This window comes from Clinocottus analis, unplaced genomic scaffold, assembly GCF_023055335.1.
Source record: "Clinocottus analis isolate CAN_PGR_092001 unplaced genomic scaffold, fCliAna1.0.p SCAF_1, whole genome shotgun sequence".
NCBI classification, from domain to species: domain Eukaryota; kingdom Metazoa; phylum Chordata; class Actinopteri; order Perciformes; family Cottidae; genus Clinocottus; species Clinocottus analis.
In genome coordinates this window covers 6,552,880-6,579,740 of record NW_027175820.1, presented here as the reverse complement: position 1 = coordinate 6,579,740, position 26,861 = coordinate 6,552,880, and the positions used below count along the sequence as shown (strand labels likewise).

The following is a 26,861-nucleotide window of genomic DNA, read 5'->3' as shown; positions in this document are numbered from 1 at the left end:
CGTGCATACGTGCATGCGATCCTCCCCATTTTTGCAGCTGAGTAAAATGGGAACCAGTCCTCCCAGTTTAGAGCTGCCAGCTGCTAGGAGGCTTTTTCTGGTTCACCAGCAGCCAAACGTCCATCTCGCTATTAGAGTCATTTTATTTTAAAAGGTATCATATATTTTATTTAACTTTAATTCATACATTTCTCTTACAAAGCTACAATTGTATTTTAATATATTTCATTACATCTTGTCATGAACTCTGAAAGCGCTCCGTGTCTGCAGACCACGAACAATCGGGGACCTCATCTCTGGAAAACAGTTTTTCTTTGTGGATGTGTTTATATTGACTGAATGAATCTGCACAGTTTCCATTATTGTTGGTTGGAATAAACAAAACAGAAGAAAAGGAGCCCTCAGCTGTTCCAGACGTCAGCTGACTCACAGGAAACGACAGCAGAGAAATCGCTCCACAATAAATATCAGACTCTGTCTCCTGATAGCAGAGTTGAGTGATGAATCGTGTTCATACGGGCAGAAGTAGTAGGCTGCGTCTAAGAGTTCCCTCTTCAGGTTTTACAAAGGCAAAGGCTGAAAACAAAGCATTAGTCTGTTGGTTCCTTCTAATGACCTATATCTTTCAAAACATACAAATAAAAAGCCTCATGAAATATTTTGTTTCATATTGATGTGAAAAGTCTCATTCATTTTCTTAAAACAGCTTTAGTTTTCAATCAAACCAACCAGAGGAAATAGTGCATTTGTTGAGGGACTATTTAAGCGGTGGATGAATCCAGATTTGGTGCTCTCGTGAGTATTTGCGGCAGCTAGACAATGACCTTTGACACGCACACCGGACTTGTTAGGACAGATGGCCATCTCCCCAGGACAGGTTGAATTCAATTCAGTTTTATTTATATTGCCAAAAATCACAAATACAAATCTGCCTCGGAGGGTTTTACAATCTGTGCACATAACGTCCCGGGACCTCACATCAGATTAGGAAACACTCCCCCAAATAAAGATAGTAAAAACCCTTTCACAGAAAAAAAGGGAAGAAACCTGAGGGAGAGCAACAGAGGAGGATCCCTCTCCCCGGATGGACAGAAGCAATAGATGTCACGTATACATGACAACTGCTGAGAGGAAACAAACCGTAAAAGGCTGAACTAAAGAACTAAATACGTCATCAGGTCATCACATTGTCTAAAGAAGCTTCCAGAAGAAACTAGGCTGAAGCGTTTCTCGGTTCAGCTGCTGCTGCCGCCGACCCCTCGGCCTGGAGTTCAACCGACAACTGCTGCTGATCCACCACACACACACACACACACACACACACCCACACACACACACACACACACACACACACACAGACACACACACACACACACACACACACACATGCACACACATATATAAGGAGACAGAGGGCTGTGGTATTTCCATTCATCTCTCAGGAATCAGCCGCGGTCAGGATGGCGGAGTGAGTCCTGCTCTGACCTTAGGAGATTTCCTCTGAATCTCACAAGAATCAAAAGAATCAAATGAATCCTCTGAATTGTTTGTTTTTCTTCCCATTTCTCTTCAGGAAAAAGATGTCGTCGGGCCGGAGGAATCAGCTCAAGGTAGAGTATGATAGGCGCTGACGAAGTGTTTATGAAGTTGATGTGCTCATACATTTACTCAGAGAGAGACATTGTGTGCTAACCATTTCCCCAAAAAAGCATGAAAAACGGCGAGAAATTGGGATTTTGGCATTATTTTATTTTATAAAAACCCCAATCTTTGTGCCCATATCACTCACAATACTGTAACGTAGAGAAATGATTTACAGTTTAAAATGTTGACAAAAGGATGCAGTATCTTTGCCTAATTGGGCATTTCTTTTAGCTAGCAAGGCTTTAATCGTTCAAATGTAGAAACATTTTAGGCTCGTTTTAGCATTTATAATGGCTGTGTAAGGCGCAGCTCAGAGCATGTGATGTCATTGCTTGAGTGAGAAAAAACAACAAAAACGTGTGAAAATAAAAAGACATATTGTGCTTGTTGTACAAATGCGTCATAGAATCTAACAGAATTACACTTTTATTTATCTGAGCCTAAAAGCGACAGGAAGTCCAGCCCACTGCTCCTCTGGACTCCATGTTAGTTAAAGCTGACCACCATTTTCTTTCATGAAGCAAACAGGAGCACTTTCTGAACTGCTCTTACAAAAGTCTTATCTCTCTCATGATTAATATAGTGTTTATAATATATATAACCCCTCTCCCTCCCTCCCTCCCTCCTCCTCTTCCTCCCCCTCTTGCTCCTTCTCTCCTCCTCCTTCCACCACCACCTTCTGTCCTTTTTCATCCTCCTCTTCCTCTTTCTCCTCCTTCTCCTCTTCCTCTCCTTCCATCACCACATCCTCCTCCTCTTCCTTCTCCTCCTCCTCTTTCTCTTCCTCTTTCTCTCCTCCTCCCACCGCCACCTCCTCTTCCTCCTCCTTCTCCTCCTCTTTCTTCTATTCCTTTTGCTCCTCCTCTTTCTTTCCTCCTCTTTCTTCTACTCCTCTTTCTCTTCCTCCTCTTCCTTTTCTTTCTTCTAATCCTCTCTCCCTCTCCTCCACTTTCTCCTCCTCCTCTTTCTCATTCTCTCTTTCCACCACCACCTCCTCCTTCTCTTCCTTCTCCTCCTCCTATTCTTTCCTCCTCCTGGTCCTCCTCCTCCTCCCTTTTTCTACTATTCTTCTTTCTCCTCCTCTCCTTCCACCACCATCACATCGTCCTCCTCTTCCTTCTCCTCTTCTTTCTCCTTCTCTCCATCTCCTTCCACCGCCACCTCCTCCTCTTTCTCCTCCTCCTTCAATCCTTTCACCACCACCTCCTTCTTCTCCTCCCCCTCTTCCTCCTTTTCTTTCTTTGTGTCCTCCAACTCTTTCTTCTTTTCCTCTTTCTTTTTCTCCTCCTCCTCTTTCTTCTATTACTCCTATACTTGTCCTCCTCCTCCTCCTATCAGAGCTTGCTGCTGCAGATTGGTCAGGTGATGCAGGAGCAGGAGGCGTGGGAGGCCGAGCAGCAGAAGAAGAAGCACATGGAGGAGCACTGCCCCGGGTTGTCCTTGCCAGGATGCATGCAGGAGCTCCAGGTAAAGCCCCCCCTCCCCTCCTCCAAGCTTTACATGTTTAATAAAGTTGTATGTTAAATTGGAAAGACTTGAAGACGTTTCACTGTGCACCACACCCCCAGGAGCTGTGCAGGAAACTTCACAAGCAGATTGATTTGGTAGACGAGGAGCGATACGACATGGAGTTCAAGGTGGCAAAGTCCAACAAGGAGGTACGTCTTTGTTTTAACAGTCATGTTGAATATCTTTTTAACTCCTTCAATCTGAAAATAGTTTCCAGAACTAAAATGTATAACTGAGGTTGTGAATGCTGTGTGAGCAAACCCTTCTGCATAAACACTCAGAATGAAAGGAGTTTTCAGGTAATTTAGGAAAAAATGACATACTGCTCAAACGATCTCCTCTTAACCAACATTATTTTTTATCTCCATATAAACTGTCACTCTGATTTAACAATTTTACACCATCTTTATATACCAAATCAGGGTTTTAAATATGAGCTTTGAATCATGTGTGAATTATTGTCTCTGTATTCCACCTCTGTCGTTGTCCATATAACAATAAAACACAAGTTCATAATAATCGTCTTCACTAACTGTCGTCTTTGTCAGATCGAGGACCTGAAGCTCAAAGTCCAGGACCTGAACGGGAAGTTTAGGAAGCCGGTCCTAAAGAAAGTGCGCATGTCGGCCGACGCCATGCTGGCCGCTCTGCTTGGCTCCAAACACAAAGTGTCGATGGACCTGAGGGGCAACCTGAAGCAGGTGAAGAAGGAGGTGAAGGAGGAGGTGGGTGCTGTCAGACATCACACTACACCATTATTCCTCGGATTGCTCTGGTTTTATCTCTGAAACCAAACATTTGAATACGAAAACAACAACCTGGATTTAATTAAAGGCATTTGGAGAAGCGTTTATTAATATTAGTGACTTGAATCTCTCTTCTGCTTCTCTCTGGGCGTGTTTCTTTGCAGGAGAAGTCGACGGGTGACTGGAGGAAGATCATCGAAGACAAGTCCGGAATGGATGGCCGGAAGAAGATGTTCGAGACCGAGGCGTAGACGGCAGCGTGTTGTTGTGTTCACCAGTTTCATCCATTGATGTGTGTTATGTGAGTCTATGTTGCTGGCAATGTGCTTAAGTGATCTAATAAATACATGGTGTGGTGCTTTCGTGGGTCTCATGGCAATAATTTGCTGCACTGTGAAATAAAAGGTTCTTCATGCGTAAGGTTACAATGTTAATTGAGCTAATCAAGTGAGATGCGAAGTCACTTACGGTCTGTGGACACAAACAGATTGATTTTGGTAACTTAATTAAGATCAGGTTTAATGTCCGGAAAATAACTTTTTCAGTCATGAAAATACTACGTATAATTAGCATTCTAAATATAATTAGTATTATTCATACTAACAAAACAACATTAATAACAATACGTATTATTATTTTAAATAATATCAAAATAATTAAAGTCATGCTGTTACACGGTCCAGGACAGCAGGGGGCGCCTTTTAACACGGGTTTGTAATCCGCCATTAAATTAAAGAAGAGGGTGTTTTTTCCGGTCATGTGACGTCAACCGAAGACCCCGTGACACGCTGCAGGAAGTAGAGCGAACCCGGAGATAAACCAACAGCAACAACAATAGCAGCTCACGAGTACTTAACCTTTAAAGAAACACACCTGTGAAACACACCTATCTTTACGGAGTAACACACGGCGGCTCTCCCTCCCTGACGATGACGGCGGCGGTGTTCTTCGGCTGCACCTTCATCGCCTTCGGGCCGGCTATCGCGCTGTTCCTCTTCACCATCGCCCGGGAACCACTCCGGGTCATCTTCCTCATCGCTGGGTGAGACTCTCCCATCTCAGTTTACTCTCACGTGTGTATAAAACAATAAACACCCGGCACGGTGAATATAAAAAACATTTTGTTTAGATCCTAGCGTCTCAAGCAAAGACGCTAGCTAGCTAGTTAGCAAGCTAGCTAACTGTTTAGACGAGCCCACCGGTGTTACGGCTCAACAGGCGACCGTGTTAACTGGAGATGTTACAATGAAACGTTTAGTTTTTGCCGTATTGATTAATTTTACAATACAGTGTCGAACGCTCTCATATACATCGCATATATTACATCAAAATTGTTTTTTAGAATTATTTCTTGGACAATAGACAACAAAAATTTGTAGCAATTTGGATAATAGATAAATCTTTATAGTTTTGATTAAATAAAAGCATAAAACTATGTTAATCTATTCTAAATGTATTTTCTTTATACAGTTAATGTTGGTCTGATGAAACAATCTGAAGATGTCTGTTCGGTGAATCAAACAAATAATCAGTGATTCAATTTAAAATTCATGAAGTCATTAGTAGCAGCCGTACATCAGAATATTAACTGTTTCATTTTTTCAGTCTGCTTTTTACGTTAACCATAATATAGTATGCTATATATTACTACTTTTCACTTTATATCATGTCTCGTATATTCCATACAACATACTCCTTAATAGATCATATTAATCTACCATATAATGTTACATTTATCATGTTCTATGTATTATTTATATTACATGTTACGTCGCCACATCATATATTAGTGTGATGGTCACAGAGACTCGCAGAATCTTTCAATTTTAATTCAGTTATTTTATTTATTTATTGTTTATTTCTTTCACTTTCTCTAGTGATCGTTACTAATTCTGTCCAGCTGACGTCCTGCTCTCAACGATTTAAACAGCTTTAAATCCTATCTCATCTCACTGCTGTGTGACTAACCTGGAAGTGTCCACTTCAGAGGTTTTATTTAGACTCTGAAGCTGCAGATCTGCTCAATAATCCAGCCATATACTCTGATTGACAGGGTGTTTGTACTGAAATCAAAATAAAGAATGCACTCGTCTTGTTCCCGTCGTCTTCACACGAGTGATGATGACTGTTTGTTTTACCCTCAGAGCGTTTTTCTGGCTGGTGTCTCTGCTGCTGGCGTCCCTGGTTTGGTTCATCTCAGTTCAGATCAGCAACAAGGACAGCGCCGCCCAGCAAAAGGGGCTCCTCATCTTCGGCGTGGTGCTCTCCGTCCTGCTGCAGGAGACCTTCCGCTTTGCCTACTACAAGCTGCTGAAGTGAGTTGCTGTCGACTCTTTGGGGTCCTAAAGAAAACCCTCACGTTTAGAGCTGTCTCTTGTGAACATTAAGAGCCGTTTGCGAACACTTTCTGCCTGAGGGAATTACCCACAATTAATAGCATGTGACGGTGACCATGGGGTTATCAGTGCAAGCCCGAGACTTAAGGGGGAAAAAAAGCCTGTAAATAAATACAGATAGAATGAATAGTAGCTCAATCAATAATATAAATATAATTGTTCGTTCTCCCATTCCAATGTTGAAATGCAATTATTCTGATTTATTTTTCTATTTCTTGTTTCATTTACTCAATATTAAACATTTTTTTTCTTAAACAGTCAGAAAAACAGGGGGCGGGGGGAGTATAGATTTCTGTGATGAAACACAGACTCGTTGCCGTCACTGTCTGCTGACTAAAGTCGTCACTGTCCAAATGTTTACAACCAGTCACAAAAACCAGTTTTTTTTTCTTCGCAGAAAAGCGAATGAAGGTCTCCTTACCCTCAGTCAGGAGGAGACCATGCCGATCTCCATACGGCAGCTGGCCTACGGTAACTTTAGTCTGCACTTCACGTCATATTTTAGGATGTTTTAGGATGAATCAGTCTGTGCTGCTTTGTTTTTTTTAACAATTAACCGCTTTTCTTGAGCTGTTAACTACATTTTAAAGCTGTACTTTGATGGAATGCATCAATGTTTGTGTGAACAATCCTCATTTCACGGTTTTTAAAACCGGCACGTTTCTGAGATGAGTCCACGGCGTTCGGGACAAATGAAATAACGGAGACGTCGTCTGTTGGTGTTTTTGTCTCAGTGTCGGGCCTTGGTTTCGGCTTCATGAGTGGAGCATTCTCGGTGGTGAACATCCTGGCAGACTCTGTGGGGCCAGGGACCGTCGGAATCCACGGAGACTCTCAGCACTACTTCCTGTCCTCAGGTATCGACGCAGTTGTTGAGTTAAACCCCACTTTCTTAGTCGCTCCCTCCCCATTTCCTCTGGGTTAGTAAGACAGTCATTTGGCTTTGATAAATGATGAATTAATCCTGCAACGTGTTATACTTTGTCCTTTTCTTAGCCTTCATGACGATGGCCATCATCCTGCTTCACATGTTCTGGGGCGTCGTCTTCTTTGACGGCTGTGAGAAGCAGCGCTGGTGGGCTGTGGCTGCTGTCGTAGCCAGCCACCTCCTCGTTTCCTGTCTGGTGAGTGTTGCTGGCAACCTCCGATTCTCTTAAAGCTACATTCTCTCTCTTGACCAACAGTGGGTGACTACTCTTGTTATATAGAAGTCTATGCTTTGTGTGTTGAAGCTGCATTCTCTCTCCTAACCACCAGGTGGCGACTCCTCTGAATGTATATAAGTCTATATAAATTACTTTGATTTATTTCCTCAGTAAACATGAGTTCATGTCTCAATCTCTAGTTTCAAGTCTTCAATACAGAATGATGTTCATTTAGTAAATTATGGTCCTTTAGAGTCAAACAAACCGTAAAGCAGTGGATAGTTTAGGGCGGGGCGACAAGGTGATTGACAGGTCCTACTTTTATTGCGAAATCCCCAGCATTGCGTTTTCCACCTGAGTTGTAAAATGTGATTTATCTGTCTTGTGTTTTTGTGATAACAAATTCATAACACAAGAGGTCTTTGCCAGTATCCCCTAAATATTTACTCACAAAGGGGTGGACTAGCCTGAATTTTTGTGCAAAAAACAAAAAGCAAAACTTCAATGGCCACATTAGTGGGATTTTTGGAGCTGGAGGACTCCACAAAATGTTTTATGTTATGTTTCTTGTCTTCTCACGCAGACCTTCCAGAACCCAGAGTACGTCGGCAGCCTGGTTCCCACCTACGTCATCTTACTCCTGATGGGCGTCTGGGCCTTTTACGCCGCTGGCGGCTCCCTGAGGAACCTCAAACTCTGCCTCACCTGCAAAGACAAGGACTTCCTGCTCGCCAACCACCGGCCCAGATAACGCAGTGTGCAGAACTCTAAACCCTAAAATCGCTATACACACACACACACACACACACACACACACACACACACACACACACACACACACACCTGGTTAACCTTCTGTTAAACTTCAACATGTTAAATCTAAAAACACAAAAAAGATGTGGAAATTTCTGGAAGAAAAGCAACCAAAAAATGTTTTTGGGTCATTTTAGAAGCTCATTTTTTGGGGGGGATTATTAGGTTCAATTAAAAAAATCCTGTGTGGCTAATAGTGTCCTCCATTTGTCGCTCTAAAACAAACCCAACAGATGTGTTTTAAGTTGTCGGCACTCTCTGATGTTCTGTACATAATATTCTTCAACTTCTTTTTGACGGCCGTCTTCTTTTCTCGCGTCAAATGTCTCAATTAAGAACAGTCTTTCTGTACATATTTATGATTTTTAAATCCCCCGATGTGTAGCGAGTTTTCACCTTACAAGACACCCTTCATTTGTTTGAAAGAACTTGCCTTTGTAGAAGACAGGCTTTTTTTTTGTTTTATTCCAGTTAACTTGAACACAACTTCCTTGAGTTGTTCTTTTATTTCTCTGCTTGAAAAGGAGGTGATTGTGAAATTCTGGGACGATTCAATGTTTAAAGAAAACAATTTGACAATGTTTTTGTTTATTCCTCTTTCTGTGCCTGTAATTCAAAGACATTTTCATCATAAAAGAAAACTGCTTTAAATTCAATCATCCATCTAATGAATTTGTGAAACCTAAAAAAACAGTACTTCTACACCACAGTACTGCTACACCACAGTACTTCTACACAACAGAATACAGCATTCTTGATGCTGATCTTTTCTCAGAGAAACACGGCCAACATTTAATTGTACTTTTATTTGACCCGAGAGCCTCTTAATGTCGGTGGCTTCTTGTCCAAATCAGCATCATGTGTTAAAGCTGCGTTCTCTCTCCTGACCACCTGGGAGGTGACTGTCCTGGTTGTATAGAAGTCTATATAAATGACTCTACTTCTCTATTGATTTATTTCCTAAATAAACATTGTAAACATGAGTTTGTCTCAATCTCTAGTTTCAAGTCTTAAATACAGTATGATGTTAATTTAGTAAATGATGGTCATTTAGTGTCAAACAGACCATAAAGCAGGAGATGCTTTAGGGCGGGGCTACAAAGTGATTGACAGGGAATGCTTTAGGGCGGGGCTACAAGGTGATCAGTCTGTGGCCGATACTCGAGTATTGATGTGTAATCAAATTGAATGGTTACTAATTTTAAGGCTTTAAGCATTTCATTCCAATAAAAATTTAATTTCCTTGTTTGTCATAACTGTTTTTTCTAAATGGGAGGAAAAACACCGTCTTTATTCATAGGAGCAGAAATGTTTCATATCGTGCAATAAAGTCATCTTCCGTAGAAATGAGAAGACGGTCGTGTTCATCTCGCGTCTGTCAAACGCGAGTTGGTAGCCCTGCACCTTAGATTCTGGTGGAATCGCTCTGACTTTTAGTTTCCCGTGGTGTCGTGTGCAGTCAGAGGGTCAGAGCGCCTGCGTGACGCCCCGCCTACCGCGCGCATATTTTATGCTAATGAGCAAGTGCGGCGGCTCTTAGAGGCGCGCGCCGGGCAGCTCGCGGATGATCCGGATGGAGCAGCGCAGGGAGCCGCGGGAGTCCAGGAGGGTCTTCACCAGGTGATGCTGCTCGAACCCCACTGACTGAATGGACCCACGAATGGACCCCTGTTCACGGCGAGGCCGTACAAGACCGTTTCTTTTATTATATCTGTGCTTCATCCTCATCTATCAAGGTGAGTCCCGCGTGACCTACGGGCTTTACCGCACATTACAGGACGCGATGGAAAGTAAACGTTGGCGGAATCAAACTCCTAACTCTTCAATCCATTTATTGTTTTTTTTTTAGGAGTTTCAGAAATAAAATCAAACTATTGTTATAAACGTCTTTATTAGATGTATTGCAGTCATTGACTTTCTCAGTTGTAATTAATTTCAGCTCATCTGTCCTGGGGAGTCAACTTTTCTGACTGGAATCAATTTAATAAGTAAGTATCATCCCTCAAGTATTGTGTTTTATTCCATATCTTAAAATTAATAATAGCTATTACCTAAATCATGTTGGAGCAGAGGGAATTGGTTGATAATCACTTGAAAAAAGTAATACAATTTGTTTGTAAACAGTGAAATGAAAGATTCATGCTTTTTAAATGCTAATATTGGCTTTTGTAAATGAGAATTTTTATTAGTTTAATATTGTAAGTCTTTTCTAATAATATGTTGAATATTGTTTATTAATTATTGTCTAATATTGACTGCTGGTCCCACCAAAATATCATCTGAAATTAGTTAACTTTGAATTGTGGGTGGACATTTTTCACAATTTATAAAAATTAAAAGAAAAATGATGGACCAACTGAATAATGATCAAGAAAATAATTCATAGTTTAAATTGACCTGTTGCAGCCGCCGTTTTAATTCTGATCAGGTGGACAACGATAGTTTATCATGAAGCAGGTCGTGTTTGATTGATTGGTTGGGTGAGGGGGGTCGGGAGGAGGGGGTCATTTGGAGATTGTTTGGTTTTCTGCTGGTTTGGTGGGTTGTTGGTGTCGTGGGGATGTGGGGGTGAAAGCAGAAACAAACCTGTCCTTGTTCTCTTGTCCCAGCAGCGGGAGCAGCAGAATAAAGCAGCAGAAATGGGACACCGCTTCCCAGGGAGGGCAGGTAGGCCGCCACATTGACCATTGGTGCTGATGGAGCGGCTTCAGGCAGCAAAACACACAGCCAGAGATCACCGGGGAAAAAACTGCAGCGCACAGACGACACCAAAACAGAGCCGGAGAAAAGAAAAGATCAAACCGTCACCTTCACAGATTTTATCCCAATAATTTATACAAAGTGCTCCGGTAGTTCAGTATAAACTTCCACAGACACAGATTTGCAGGATCTCAGCAGTGTAAAGCATTTCGGGAGATCTATTGGCAGAAATCGAATATAATATTTATACATAGGTTTTCTTTAGTGTATAATCACCTGAAAATAACAATCGTGAGTCACAAACAGTATCAACATATCCTCATACAACAATCCAGTCTCCTAAAATGTAGGAGACAGGGTTGGTTTGGAAGAAAATACTTTAAGTTCAGTAAAAAACTGTCTAATACTTAATAAGGTTTCGGAGAAGATCATGAAATACTCGGTTAGGTTTGGGCCAAGGTATAGGAGAAGATCGTGAAATACTTTGTCTTCTTGAAAGTCTCTTTAAAAAAAACCCATGTATTTCTGCATGTATTTCCTATTAGATCTGTACCTCCATGACACGTGAAAGTGTGAGCTGAGAACTCACATTGTTCCTCGCTGATGTGTACTTCAGCATGTAAAATCGTAAAATTGCTCCGCGGTGACATTTGTTCCTCAGAACACCGACATATAAGGGAGTCCCAGCAGGAATATACAGTAGCCTCGTCTGTTGTCTCTCTCCTCCGCTATCGGAGCCTTCATCAGCCTGAATGCGGTTGCTCCTTTTGTCCCTCTGGCTCAGAGAGGCGTGAGAATCCGGTCCAAACTATAGGAGGTTCGTAAACGAACAAAGCAATTAGCAGCACAGGTCGCAGGTATAGAGAGCCGCTCTACCTCGATCATCGTGCTTGACCGTCTCAGTATCGATATCTCCTGATGCTAATCAGTGATTAATGATTCATAGTCCCCCTTTTACCCGTCACCCTCGCCATCTGCTTTGTTCCAGCTCTTTGTCATGAAAGCCTCAATTTGGGAGCTCGGGTATCCAGCGAGGCTCAAACTGTAGAAACAATGTTTGCCTGATGGTTTCTGAAAGCCAACTTTCTATTCAACCAAAGCTGCAGTGACTGTTTTCAAGTTTCAACTTTATGCTAAATTATAGATGAGATGTTCAGTTTTTTATTTCGAGACAGCTTCTAGACCCTAACCTTTTATTTTCTGCAGCTCTGTACGGTAACTTAAGGGAGAATTCGCATTTTTGTTGATAATCGTCTCTTCACTGCCTGTTTTATGCAACAAATGTCAGAGGTGGTGGGTTGGAGGGCGGGGCAGTAGACCTGAAAGGGTGAAAGGGGACAGGGGGGGAGGGGTCACAGAGTTGTTAATGAAGGCTGGATGACGCTCTTTTCTTTTGAGCTTCTTCTGTTCCCAGTGTAGAATTTTGACCCCAACAAAACAGATAATTGTTAAAAAGCTTTTGGTGTCTTACATTTTGATCAAATCTTAATTAGCTGAGCTTGTTTTCAGATTTGCCAGATTTTATATCAAAATAACGGAAATAATAAAACAAGGACTTAGTTTTCGCTTGGTTCAAATTGTCTCCGTACTCTCTTTGCCAAACGGTGGCAAGGCTCAATACATTCTCTGAAACATTGCTAGATAGGATCTAATTATGGCTGCATGACTAAATGCTTGTGACTCTGGCATGAAATACCTGATTCAGTTTCTCTCATCGAAGGACCTACAGACAGCAGCTGCTGCGTTAGAAACCAACATGTCTTCCTCCAGCCAACCGCCAGCCAGCCGGACCGATGTGTCCAACCGGACGACCTCAGGCATGGAGAGGACCCTTGCCTCCTCATGGACCGTCAGCTCTGACCAATTTTCTGCAACCACGGCACCACCTCGTCAAATAGCATCCAGAACTGTGTCACCTAGCCAATCACCAGGCATCATCACACAAACCAGCCAATCACCAGGCAGCACAACACAAACCAGCCAATCGCCAGGCATTACAACACAACCCGGCCAATCACAAGACAGCACGACACAAACCAGCCAATCACCAAGCAGCACGACACAAACCGGCCAATCACCAGACAGCACAATACAAACCAGCCAATCATCAGGCAGCATGACACAAACCAGCCAATCACCAAGCAGCACGACACAAACCGGCCAATCACCAAGCAGCACGACACAAACTGGCCAATCACCAGACAGCACAATACAAACTAGCCAATCATCAGGCATTACGACACAAAACAGCCAATCACAAGACAGCACGACACAAACCAGCCAATCACCAGGCAGCAGGACACAAACCGGCCAATTACCAGACAGCACGACACAAACCAGCCAATCACATATTAGCACAACTAGTCAATCACCGATCAAAACAGTACCAGTCAACCAATCATCAGGAAGCACAACACAAACAAGCCAATCACCAACGATTTCAGCTGAAAAATCACAAAGCAGCCAAACAGCAATCAATACATCAGCCAGCCAATCACAACCAAAGAAAACACCACTGAGCAAATCACCAACAAAAAAGGCCCCATACAGCCAATCACAGACAAAAAAGGCACCACCTATCCATTCCACAACTAGCACACTAAATTATAGCCAATCACCAACTAGCACAGTGCCAGCACACGATGCATCAGCCAAAATATCCTCCGACCATTCAGCAGGCAAAAACACAAAATCTAGCCAATCATCATCGAGCCAAACACCATTAAATCAATCATCAACTGGCCCAAAAACACTAACCCAATCGTCACTCATCTCAACATCCAATCAATTGCCAAACAATTTATCAGAAGCTAATCAATTAATAAACAGCTCGAAAACACCACACCACCATTCCTCCAGCTTCCCATCATTAAACCAATCACTGTTAACACCATCTGACCAATCACAGACCAGCTCAGTGCCATCCAACCAATCATCATCTGGTTCACCGGGAAACACAGTCAGCGGAGACGAGCGCCCAGTCAACATCTCACTGCTCGCCAGGCAGGTGAAGGAAGCACTGAGGTCATCGTTTCGTAGGATGCAAGGTAAGGTTCAAATAGAGGATTAAATTCAAGCTTAAAGCCGCCATGTTAATTGTTTTGATGGCAAAGTAAAAAAGAGAGAATACTGGTGAAAATTGGGGCGGTTTGTGTATTGTAATTATGTCTGCCCACTTCAGAGTACCCAGGCCCTTTACAGACTACCAATTTGTCGAGTCCATTTTAAATTTTACACTTCGCGGTTTTAACATAATAGTTAGACATTTTGGGAAATATTCTTATTGGCTTTCTTGTTGAGAGTTGGATGGGAAAATGTCTTTTGAGCTGTCAGTTAAGCTTATTTTAAAGGCTAACTTTGTCCTAGGGTAAATCTATGGTGACTAGATTTGACTAGATCTCAGTGTTGCCAGATTGGAAATAGCGAAGCATCCTACCAAACGCTCAAAATGGTCATATTTGGAGGATAATTATTGTGCATCTGGCAACACTGCGATCGGTCGACTAATGACAGTTCTCTCTACAGTCAGAGCTCGCGCAAAAAGGTGGAACGTAAGGGAAATACCAATTCCAAAGCTTGTAAGGGCGTAATAACTAGTTTGTGAAAGACCCAGAGAAACACAAATATCCAATGAGGCAAAATCGCAGACGTTTTTGGAATCCCTGCCGGACGCATTTTTAAGGTCTTGAAAAGAGGACATGTCCGGGAAAAAGAGGACGTCTGGTCACCCTTGTAAGTCATCACCCGTTGACATAATCTAAAACTCATTTGAACTTTCTGTTTCATGGCGTCAGTTCCTGCTTGTCACCAAGAATGTTTTGGAGTTTTACTATTTGACAATTTTCTTCTTTGGACAAAGCAAGTCTAGCTGTTTCCAACTGCTTCCAGTCTTTAACTCAAGCTAATAGCTAGCTCTAGACCTTGCGGTCACGAATCATAAGGGTATTGAATACTATAAGTAGAATACTTTTCCGGGGGAACGAGTCCTCTGTCCTGAAAACACCCACAACATCAGCTATCTTATCTGTTTTCTGCCTTTTGGTGTAAAGAGGTGTTTTTGCTAAAGAGTGAAAAAAACAACAACCCTTTTTAAAGTAGTGTAATCTGGCTTAAAATAAAACAATAACTGAGCCCTCTGTTGAGCGTTCCCTTTCACAGGGTGACCAAGAGGAGAAAAGCTTATGTCTGATTAACCCCGCGTGGTATCTTGTGTTGGACGCGGCCGGCAGAACAAACAAGCTGCAAGCCCAACGAGCAGATGTTGTCACTGCAGCGTGAGTATTTGCTGGTGCGTTGGTGCGTGTTTGCTGGGTCCAACGTCTCCAAGCGAGCGCTGACAGATGGCGACTTCTTATTTAAAGTCCTGAACCCACAGACTCTCAGCTATTCAACCGTTTCAGTGGTTCTTCGTGTGGATGCACGCAGACTAGTTTGCAGCGGTTGACATGAAAGAAACTCACTTTAAAGTACTAAACTATTAGAAACCAGAAATCCTCCTCACGTCAAACATTTATTTCTACAATCAACACTTGCAAATGACAAGGTGGCACAAAAGATTATTCCTAATCTAGTTAATTCTGATACATACTGAGTTGAGTGAGTGGCTAAGTGTTGGTTCTCTCTTCTGACATGAGTGTGTTATGTGTGTTGGTTCTCTCCCAGCTGAGCCATGCTCGCTCTCCTGCCTGAATGGAGGACAGTGCACTCCGTCAGAGTCATGTGACTGCAGCTTGTATCAGGCCACTGGACACAGATGTCAGACAGGTACGCCGCACACCTGCATTTTGTGTGGATTTGAAGGTTTTTCATGTAGAAAAAAACATCAAGCATCACAAGAATTGGGAGTTTCACAACATGGAATGGGTCTCATTAAATCTAAACAGTTCTTTTTTTATTTCTGTTTTTCCATGAAGCCTTAAAATATATATTTTTTTAAATAAAGTTAAAATTTCCCTAGCAAAATATATAAAAGTAATTAAAATCAGCTCCAGCTTTACCAACTGCAACATTACAGTGATGCATACTTCTATTTTTGGCTACTTTTAGTAATATTTTTGACAAAAATCTATTTCCGTTACAAATTAACTTCATTGTCATTTTCTTAATGTTATTCCGTCTTGTTTCCCTGAGAAAATACAAGTTTCCAATAACCGTTTTTTGTAACTTTATTAACTTTTTGTCAATTCTTTGGCGCTGCGGTTGGGAATTTGAGTAAATATTTTGCAGCCAGATCAAATAGTTTTACAGGATTATTCAGCTGTTGTTTTTTCATAATATATTTGATACTTGACTTGTTTCTTTACAGGTTTTGTTTAAAGGTAATACATAAGTTAATAAATATAAGATATGAGGTTACACCTTTTTACACTTCTTCTACTTTTAGTTTAGTGAGAAAGTGAGTCATATGGCCGGGCGCCTCTGCTCTGATTTTTTTTTTTTTTTTTAGCGTGGTGCAACCTTGTAGATGTTATTAGAGCAGCAAAAGGAGGCAGCTCAACTTAATTCTGTCACAGAAGATATGACTCTTGTACTGCTGTTTAGGATACTGCAACGAAAATGACAAGTTATTTTGTAATAAAGTTACCAAATGCAGCTTTTATCAAAATTTACCCTTTAGCATTTAGCGATTTTTAGCCTCTGATAGCTTCTTCTGTCTGTTAATGAAGCATTAAGAAAGACACATAACAAGACACATAACATCCTCATTCCTTTTTCTCCCTGAATTCTTTTGGGCCCAGTTTCAAATCCAGGCTTTGAGCGGGAGATGACGTGTCGGTCGTGGGGACAGTACAACTTCGAGACATTTGACGGCCTCTACTACCATTTCCCTGGTCGCTGTACGTACACTCTGCTAAGGGACTGTGAGGAAACCACGCAGGCCAGCGTTGTCGTCCAGGTCAGTAACCCCCCCACCCACCTCTCCAGGCCGCCCAGACGGATTGGGTTTGTGAGAGTTGGGACTCGGCGGCGTTCTGCTCTCAAACACACGCTCGCTTTCTGACTCCTGCGATGTTCCAAGTCTCAGCCCCGAGGTAAAAGATTTGCTCGGAAGATTAGTGAAAGCTATCTGGTTATTAGAGTCAATTACCATTAAATACTGCAATTACCCACGATGCCTTGAAAGCATCTGCAACAGACCGGGACTTTGTTCCCCATGAGAAGGCAGCAGATACCGTATCTGCGCAACCCCAACAGGGGACACGGAAGGATCCCAACGCTTTATCATTATTAATATGTTTCATAAACAAAAAGAAAAGATGGTAGAAAGTACTAATGCTGCAAATCAAAGGACTAAAGGATGTCAAAGAACATTTTCTTTTTGCTCAAAAATGTGAGTTACTTTCAGGGCTCAAGTTTCAGCGTTTAAGCCTCCTTCAGGCTGAGCCGGGGCTGGAAGTGTTGTGTGTGATTTCTTATGTTCGTCAGGTTATTTCTCGTGCAGGACTGCAGCTGGAAGAGTATCTGCTGGACTACTTGTTTCACCAGAAAAGACAAAAACTTTGCTTTACTCAAAAATATAATCCAGTTAAAACAAATAGAAAAGCTTCAGTTTACAGGAGAACTGTTAAAGTTTAGTCGACAAAAACCAGCAATGTGTCTCTAACATAAACTTCATATAACAAGTGCCACTTTGAAGCTCTCTTTAGAGGTGAAATGCATATTATTTATTTCATTTTATTTGTTTATTTTACAGGGACAATGCACACTGATCAACACTATACTGTAAGTGCGTCAGAGTTAGCCACGGAGGCTAATTTACATCCGCTGTCTCTGGCCAATTTTCTTTTTTTTATGGCAGCCTGAAAATACATATAAAGAAAGAAACACAAAACTAAGTTAAAAAAGATACATAAAACACTGGAATCACATAATACACAAACATCAAACAAGACAAATACACATTTACTCTGAATTGACAGGTAGGACAAACAGCACATTAGTGCTTGCACACCTGATGGGCAACAAGCCATTCCCTGAGTCCATGTTTGAATGTTTTGTATGTTTCTATTGTTCGTATGTGTAATGGTAGATCATTCCATGGGGTTGCTGACCTAATGGAGAAAGCAGATCTAAGCAGATTTAAGCTTCAAATTCTCGAGGAGAAAGCGGTTAACTGTTTCAGTCGAGTGATTAGCTCTGTAACCAAACTGCATGGGATGGAGCTGATATGAAGAGCTGTTGAGGTGTTTAATGAGTTGCTCAGCAACACATTTCTCAGCAATTTTGGAAACAGCAGGAAGAATACTGATTGAATCTCCTGTCTTAAAAACTGATCTTACTATGGCTGATTTCTATCCTAACGGAAACACAAGTTGTCTGACTGATTTATTGACAATGCTTGTGATAAGGTGGGCGAGTGTCCCTTTGTGTTTCTTAAGAAAACTATTCTCAATGCCATACACAACTTTGGAACTAGAATTCTTGAGTGAGCCAAGAACTCGGGTGACAGTAGATTCAGAGACTTCCTGAATAGTGAAGCATGGTTGACCTTCATTAACTGCTGTAAGATGAATTTGACCAATACTGGAGCTTAGAGTTAAAGCTTTCACTGAGTTGATAAAGTATGAATTGAAAGCTGTTCAGATTACAACTTTATCTTGTTTAAGGCACCTATTCAGCTTTATTTTAAGTTGCTTCATTGAATTGCTGTTTTGTTTGTCTGTTAATTTCTTTAGATTATCCCATATCATTTTTTAATTACCTGATGCTTCATCAATGATCTTGATAAAGAAATTAGCTTTTGTTTTTCTTTTCGTTACCTGGTTTCTCAACATTGTGAATTTCTGTCTATCATCTTAATCTGGTTACAATTAAAGTGTTCTTTAATGTAAAACATTACTCCTCCTCCTTTACCACTCTTTCTATCTCTTTTATACACGTTGTATCCGCGTACATTCAAAACGACAGAGGGCCAGTTTATATGTAGTCACGTTTCAGAGAGGCATAGAAAGTCCAGGTTTGAATCAATAACAAGATGTTTTATTTGATCCATTTTACGCACGAGACATTGAATATTCAAATGCCCCCCCAAACAGTCCTTTAGGTTTTGAATGCATAGAGTATCCGGGCATAATTGACCGTTTTAACAAATTTATGTTTTTGTAATTTTCTGATAGCTGGATTCAGATCTTTTTGGTTCACTTTCAAGGAGGAGCATGCTATTCCGACCGGAATGTCCATGGATCGGGGAGCGGGGTTAAGGTAGAAACTAGAGGGCGCGTGGTAGGAGACCCATCAGGCAACCAAGGGGAGATAGTGTTGAATGAACATGGGGGAGGGGAGAGCTTGTGTTGACAGGCTACAAGGTGACGAGATGCAGTGTAGTCAATGTGATGGCGAGGTCAAGATGGAGTAAAACGTATTGTCAGATGGAGTGTGTGATTGGGTGGACACCATCAGGGTGGAAAAAGGAAGAATGTTTCCAGAAGAGATCAAAGTTGTCAATAAAAAGCACATTTCGCACTGCGCAGGTGGATTTGAGCCACGAATGGAGACTCAGTGAGGCCTTTGCCGCGGTTGTGTGGGAGGGATAGGTCCACTTATAAAGACCTGTCTATCAAGGACCTTAAGGGAGTCCAGGAGAATTCTGAAATCCTGTTTCAGTATTTCAGAAGACTGGTTGGAAGTATCATTGCAATACAATATCGCAATATCCATTATTTGCGTCTTGCTGTGTGCAGGTTCACAATGACCCGAGCTGCCACTCTGCCCCCTACACCTGCCACCGCTCCGTCAGCCTCTTCCTCCCGTGGGAGGGTGAGGTTCGGCTGCATGCCACCAACGTGACCTTCAAGGGTCAAAGGTCAGCATTGTAGCACGCAGTCGAGCATCTTCACTTTGTTTTATTATTTATTTCAGTTTGTCAAAAATCTGCTTAAACTTTAATTTAAATAAAATTATATATTTGATGAATGTGATACATGGAGAACAGGAGGTGCAGTCTGTTTCTCGATGTGTTCACTGTCTCTTGTCTTCAGTCTGCAGCTGCCACATCACATCCATGACCTGCAGCTGGAACGGATCTCCCAGTACGTCCTGGTGACACAGCAGCATGGCTTCACGCTGGCCTGGGAGGGGCGCAGCGGCTCTGTCTACATCAAGCTCAGCCCGGAGTTCGTGGGCAGAACCTGCGGCCTTTGCGGGAACTTCAACGCCGACGTTCAGGACGACCTGAAGACCAGTTACGGTATGGTCTGTTGTAACTGTGGTTGTCTTATGCATTTTACATACAAACCATATGATGAATTTAAAAAGCATGACAATGCATTATGTTAGTTATTAAGTTTATCATGTGTTTTGTGTATTAACGTTGTGATTATATGAGTTGTAAAACTCTATTAATTCACATCCCTGGTCATACTTCCTCTATTTCGCAATACATGCAAAAATGTTTGTCATAAAAAAACATATTATAATTCGATATTAAAATAAAATCACCTTTTCTTCCTGCACATCTAAATATGACGTGCGCTCACATTAACTAGTGGCCTCTAACTTCAACCATGGTAAGTCCACACAATCTAATTATAATCTCCACCCTTCATTTTAAAACACGTCTGTCTCTTAGGTTTGCTGACTCATGACGTAGAAATGTTTGGGAACAGCTGGGTGGAGGCTGAGCCACATGAGGCTCGATGTCCCATGGTGCCCTCTGGCTTCCCTTCACCCTGTGCTGCAGTTGAAGCTCACGTCCTGCTGGTGAGGTGTCTGATAAAAACAACTGTAGACAGAGAAATGTTTGCATGCTTGCATGTTTTCAGGTGAAAAACTTTCTTTGTGTCTTTCGTGGCTACAGAAAGTGGAGGAGGTGTGCGCGACGCTGCTGGATCCGCCATTTCAGAGCTGCCACGACTTCGTCAGCCCGCTGTCCTACATGGCCAGCTGTTCCAACGACCTCTGCATGTAAGAGCGTTGGCTTTGTCTTCATGGTGGCTATTGAGGTTAATCGTGCATAAACGTGTTCTTCAGATATTTCTTATGTACAATTTGAACTAATGTGAGAAGAAAAGGGGACAATCACAGACTAAATATAAGAAGTGGACGTATCATGGTGATATTTTTAAATACGTCACAGCAATGTACACCATCAGGGGACACTGCATTTGACATCCAGTTTTGCGCAGTGAAGCTGTTTCTTAAAACTTGCATTCTCTCTCCTGACCATCAGGGGTCAACTCCTCTGGTTGTATAGAAGTCTATGTTTCACGTTTTAAAGCTGCATTCTCTCTATTGTCCACCCAGGGGCGACTCCCTCGGTTGTATAGAAGTCTACGCTTCATGTGTTAAAGCTGCATTCTCTCGCCTGACCACCAGAGGGCGACTCCTTTGGTTTTATAGAAGTCTATAGGAAATAATCTACTTCTCTCGAGATTTATTCCCTAATTAAACATTGTAAACATAAGTTAATGCCTCAATTTTTAGTTTCAAGTCTTTTTCTATACAGCATGATGTTAATTTATGGTCCATTTAGAGTCAATTGAGGTCCCGGGACAGAGGATGTTGTATGTGAACAGATTGTAAAGCCCCTGAGGCAAATTTATAATGACTGATTATGAGCTATACAAAATAAATTTAATTAAAATAGACCATTAATACTATAATTTCTATTCACTGAACACAAACAACATGGGGGTTCCTGTAAACCTATATATAATTTTAGAACTTGAGGCTTCAAAACTTCCACAAACCAACGGTTGACGTCACAACGTCGTCCACTTCTTATATACAGTCTGTGGGCTAATCACATAAAACATCCTTACAGAAGTTCTTTATTGACTAATTTAACAAGAACAACATTCTGCATGGCCTATTTAAAAGATATACTCAGTTCAAGCTGCAGTTATGTTTTGCAATGTCTTTATGGGCACAACTCTTCTTTGTGCAGCCACTTGAGGAGTGTTTTGAGATTTCCTCGGTTTTTACCTTTCAGTCAAGGTCAACAAGAAAAGGTTCCGTTTGCTCTTCTTGTTCCTGTCTGCTTTAAAACGATCCCACTCTCTGCTTTCTCAGTAGTGTGTTCTGGTGGCTCGGGTCCATGATCCTGAACGTGCCCTCTCTCTGTTAGTAACATTAGCCCTGGCAGTCTGCTTAAAGTTAAGTCAGAGTGGGGTGGAACAGATACTGGTGATAAAGACACCAATACACCTCATCAGAAGGCTGTTACAGCCACACTACAACAAACCTTTTTTTTCATCTCTCACTAGCCTTGTTGGGTGTACCTGGCTCATGTGGCCACGCCCCTTGCCTGGTTCAAAAGAGTCCTTCTCTGTTTGTTACTCTGTTGAAGGTCAGGTCCCAGCGGTGATGTGGTATGCCAGGTGTTCAGCGAGTATGCCCGGGCCTGTGCCCATGCCGACCACCCACTGCACGACTGGAGGCAGCACATTCCTCACTGTGGTACGTTTGTTTGTTTTTTAACCGTGTGCCACAAAGGACATTGAAAAAGCTGCACAGTGTAGCAGATAGCCTACTGAATTAAATTTGAATATAGACATAACAAATGTATACATTTACAGAAGTTTTAGAGTGGTGCTGGGTGACGTAATTTTGAAAAAAGCTAATGTTAGTCTATAAAAATAAAGCCTATATTTGCACATGTCTACACATAGAGGCTGTGTCTTTGCAGTCTCATTCAGTGCCTTTATATGACGTATCTCATATCATAGAACAAAACTTAAAAATATCTTGAGATTGTGAACTACAGGCCTTATTTCAGGTTTCTAACTAAAAAGCAATACAAAAAACATTTACTTCAAGAGGAGGGAACCAGAAATACAATTGCTTATAAATTGGTTCTCATTCCTGCAGCACTCTATGTAGTATAAACAGAGGTTAGCTAAAAGGCATCAGACCTAAAATTACAATAAACATAACAAAGATTCTTACATTTGTAGTCCCATTTAAAGTAAAAATGTTCAATATTTTCCACTGAAATCATTTATATCAATCAGATTAGAGTACTAATGTCTACCTAATGCACATTAGTCAAAGAGCCGTTAGCTAACTGCGGCTACGGTCGACTTCAACATGTAACCACATCACTTGTTAATACAAAATGATAATGTGTTAGCTAGTGGAACAGAGGCTACAGATAAAGTTAATAACCACATTTTTACTTCCATATAAACATGTTAACATGTCATCACTTTGTTTCCTTACTTTTAGTGGTGCCTGGAAACCCGTTAATATTATTATTATCGATCAGATGTGTCTGGATTCAGCCGTTCTTGTAACTGTGTGTTAGCTTACTGTTGCTCAGGTGAACTGCGCAGGAATATTAAATGTTTTATTCTTAATACACAGACAAATAATCAGCTGGCAATATATATATATATATATATATATATATATATATATATATATATATATATATATATATATATATATACACACACACACACACACACACACACACACACACACACACACACATAGTAATTTTGCGGGAACTTCTAACCAAGTCAACAGATAAATGGGACTGTTGCGGCGATATCTTCTGACACAGCAAGCGTCCTAATGTTGACCGATCTCCCTTTTGTCGGTCTTTACCACTACACAGTTTTTTGACATGTGTGTTGTGTCTGATTTTTTTGCGACTAGCGAAGCAGTGTCCCCTGGGTCTGCAGTATAGGGAATGCATCAGCTGCTGCCCGGCCTCCTGCAACCTAGAGCGGACGTGCATTGACAGCAAGCTGGCTTGTCTGGATGGATGTTACTGCCCCGATGGTGTGTATCTATTCTGCCTCTATTACACCACCAAAAAGACTGCAAATGCACCTTTTAGTACAGTTTCTTTCTTGTTTTCTAGCTATAAAATAAATCACCTGTTAAACCACTTTTCCTCTCTATAAATGTATTGGCCATCACTTTTCTTTTGCAACCTTCAACTGACATCTTTTATTAACTAAATGAGAGAATCCCTCGCCTGTCTCTCCTCAGGTCTGATTTATGAGGATGGAGGCTGCGTGACGCCATCCGACTGTCCCTGCGAGTACCACGGCCTGTTTTATCCATCTGGACAGACGCTGCAGGAGGAATGCAGCAACTGGTTAGTCGTGTGCTTCGTACTTCATTAGATTAGAGAGCATCCTAAATTGAGTCATTACATGATGATGCTTTTACTCGCTTTGTTGTCTCTTCCCGCTACTTCCTGTTTTCCCTCAAGAAATGTGACCTATCTAACCGAACACAGGGAGCAGTGTTTAACCTCTCTCCTACCTCTTATGTCGTTATAACTGGGTGAAAAAAAATAATTTACTTGTTCAAATATTGTTCTTTTATCCCATAAAAATGTGTGCAGGAAGCACAATGCGTCATGCTTTTTACTGTATTCAAATAAATAAGGATCTTTGACATCGCCCCGTTTGGATCCTAATTGAACCCAAGGTGAACGAATATGAAACCATGCAACGTGACATGTCATCAACATGCATTAAACAAAAAGCAGATTCCTTTTTAATCTTCTCAGATCGGAACACCTGGGCTCGGTTGGTCCAATTTTGATCAGTGATCCCGCCGATTAGCATCATGTTCTCCACCTGTGGCGTCTCTGCTTTCTGTTTCAGCACATGTGTGGGTGGAGTGTGGAACTGCACCGAATACAGCTGCCCAGGTCTGTGTCCTTTTGCTCTGTGGGGGGTTGAATTTGTGCTCAAACTGTGCTGCAGCCGGTCATGTTAATATTCAATGAAACCCTGTGATGGGAGAGGCGATTATTTTATTACAACCTAAAGATGCTCTCAGCAAGTGGTGGAAGGGTCCTACTGCATGAACTACTGAGGAAATACTCTTGTAGTGAAGGTCAACAAAGGAATATGTCTCCTAACTGTGGGAGATGGGAACGAGTACATATGGTCCAAGGAGATCATCTTAGTTTGAAAAATAAGGAGGACTGAGAAAAAAGGGAAAGTAAGGACGGAAGGAAAAGGCATCTTAGATTGGGAACATGAAAGAAAGAACTATTCAAGCGAAGGTCAAAGAAGAAAAATGTGTCCTACTTTGGGTGATGAGCAAAAGTCTGGACACATTGTGCAATTAAATGCTTTTTAGTTAGGGAACATGAAAGGAAGAACCAATCAGAACAAAGACAAAGATGGAAAATGCCTTCTTCTTTGGGAGCCAGGGATAAGAAAGTCTCCAGATATAGTGTAAGGACATGCTAGTTCTCATGTTAGTGAGAAAGGAAAAGAAGGAGGAGGCTTTCTAATTAGGATGGCAAAAAGGAGTAAAACTAATAATAAATGGGCAAGGAAGGCCAAGAAGGGAAATAAATCATAATAAAGGGCAATGAAAGAGATGGTAAAGCCTATTCAGTATGGTGCAATAAAACAGGATATTTAAAGGCAGTGAAGGATGAGGATTTTGAGTTAAATAAATCAGGAACTTAACCCTTGTATGGTGTTCATTTTTGTGTTACTCAGCAGATGTGGTGGTGGGGCGGAGGGGGGGGGGGGTGGGGGTTTAAGGTGTGCGGTCGATGAACATTTTGTCTGATATATGTTCTTTGCAGAAAATTAGCCAAAGCCAATAAGAGTTTGAAAAATGATTAATCATATTAATTTTGATGAAAAATGAAAACGGGTCCCACAGACCCGAACACCATACGAGGGTTAAAGAGCGAGAAAGACGGTAGCTTTAGTAGGAAGGAAGTAATGCCACAGGTATCAAGGACGGGAAAATGACACTTAGTGTGGGAGCAAGGACATAAGTGTCTCTCTCTCTTCGCAGGCGAGTGCTCGGTGACTGGCGATATGTATTTCCAGTCCTTTGACGGGCGGCTCTACACCTTCTCTGCCACATGTCAGTACGTCTTCGCCAAGAGTCGCAACTCGGGGAAGTTCACGGTCACCATCCAGAACGCCCCTTGTGGAGCAGTGAGTTACCTTTAATCTACTTTATCTTGTATTTCATTGACAAGAAAATATCTCTTTAGGTTTATCTTAGACGTCTAAACTCTTTCGGGCACAATCGGCCTCTGTCTCGCCTTCCAGCTTCATGCAATTTGGCCATTTTGTTGATTATGTTATAATTTAAGGGTTCAATAATTCCCCCTGCAGAGTCCAGATAATTCTTGTTAAAGAGCCGAGTTGCGTTTTAGAGAAATAAAAGCCTGAAGGAAACCTTGCCGGTCAAACTGGGGGACATAATGAACATGAAAAACAGCCCTCTCGCTCTCTCAAAGCCTTCAGTTTCCTTGCAGCCTTTGAGCTGCTCGGCAAAACATCGGGGAGAAGGGGGAGGCGAGATATAAGATGTCCCGCTCATCAGAGCGGAGGACCGAGACCCCTAACAGCCAACTGAACAGGATTACCTTATCTGGCCTGACTGACAGAAGCTGTGGACGGCTTTGTAGTGAGGAGGGAGGTGAGGAGAGGCGCTGGATGGGGAGGGGGACTCGGACAGAGAGAAGGTTATGCGGAAAACAGGAGGTGAATGATGGGAAGAGTAAAAGGAGGAGGAGGGGGGGGGTGCTTAAACCTTTTGGCTATGGGGCTCTGTCACTTATGAAAGAGACGATTCATAGAGGCAGATCGCTTACTGTCTGCGACGGGCAGGTTTTATTACTTTAAAAATATCAAAGCGGCTGAGCAAGTAATTGTACTTCATTAAAGTGATGTACTAAAAGTACAATTTTGAAGTACTTCCGTAAGTGTCTGTTGGTAATCGCATATATACCCCGATAATGGTGACAGTGGGGAGTCCAGGATATATCTTTGACAACGGCTGCATGGCTTGTAAACTGCGGGATAAACTCTTGTGACACATGGAGCTGGTGGTAATCGTTTTTGGTAGGGCCAGCCAATCAATTTCAGCAAACATCGCTGCATGATTCAATGCAAAACAAAGGTATCACACATTACTACTTTGCAGTTAAGTATTTAACATTTATTCCAACACTTTGACATAAT

At 41.8% G+C, this 26,861-nt stretch overlaps 3 protein-coding genes across 3 annotated transcripts in view; all 3 read left to right on the top strand.

Annotated features, from left to right (window-relative positions):
• Window positions 1–1,529: 1,529 nt before the first annotated feature.
• On the top strand, window positions 1,530–4,150 carry LOC137784611 (troponin I, fast skeletal muscle-like). The gene is made up of 5 exons (XM_068575421.1): window positions 1,530–1,610; window positions 2,983–3,111; window positions 3,213–3,302; window positions 3,702–3,878; window positions 4,064–4,150. Exons 1-5 carry the CDS (start codon window positions 1,530–1,532, stop codon window positions 4,148–4,150), a joined length of 564 nt encoding a protein of 187 aa, XP_068431522.1.
• Window positions 4,151–4,671: 521 nt separating this feature from the next.
• aph1b (APH1B gamma secretase subunit) lies at window positions 4,672–8,909 on the top strand. Its single transcript, XM_068572729.1, has 6 exons — window positions 4,672–4,941; window positions 6,044–6,214; window positions 6,693–6,766; window positions 7,030–7,152; window positions 7,292–7,419; window positions 8,024–8,909. Exons 1-6 carry the CDS (start codon window positions 4,829–4,831, stop codon window positions 8,189–8,191), a joined length of 777 nt encoding a protein of 258 aa, XP_068428830.1. The 5' UTR covers window positions 4,672–4,828; the 3' UTR covers window positions 8,192–8,909.
• A 3,800-nt stretch (window positions 8,910–12,709) lies between these two features.
• otog (otogelin) overlaps window positions 12,710–26,861 on the top strand; it is a 56,055-nt gene continuing 41,903 nt past the window's right edge. Inside the window, exons 1-13 of the mRNA XM_068575407.1 lie at window positions 12,710–12,802; window positions 13,862–14,000; window positions 15,616–15,717; window positions 16,692–16,849; window positions 19,635–19,756; window positions 19,932–20,140; window positions 20,522–20,652; window positions 20,750–20,856; window positions 22,241–22,350; window positions 23,554–23,679; window positions 23,893–24,001; window positions 24,519–24,565; window positions 25,681–25,826. Coding sequence (XP_068431508.1) covers window positions 12,710–12,802; window positions 13,862–14,000; window positions 15,616–15,717; window positions 16,692–16,849; window positions 19,635–19,756; window positions 19,932–20,140; window positions 20,522–20,652; window positions 20,750–20,856; window positions 22,241–22,350; window positions 23,554–23,679; window positions 23,893–24,001; window positions 24,519–24,565; window positions 25,681–25,826 — 1,599 coding nt within the window. The remainder of the gene's footprint in view (window positions 12,803–13,861; window positions 14,001–15,615; window positions 15,718–16,691; window positions 16,850–19,634; window positions 19,757–19,931; window positions 20,141–20,521; window positions 20,653–20,749; window positions 20,857–22,240; window positions 22,351–23,553; window positions 23,680–23,892; window positions 24,002–24,518; window positions 24,566–25,680; window positions 25,827–26,861) is intronic.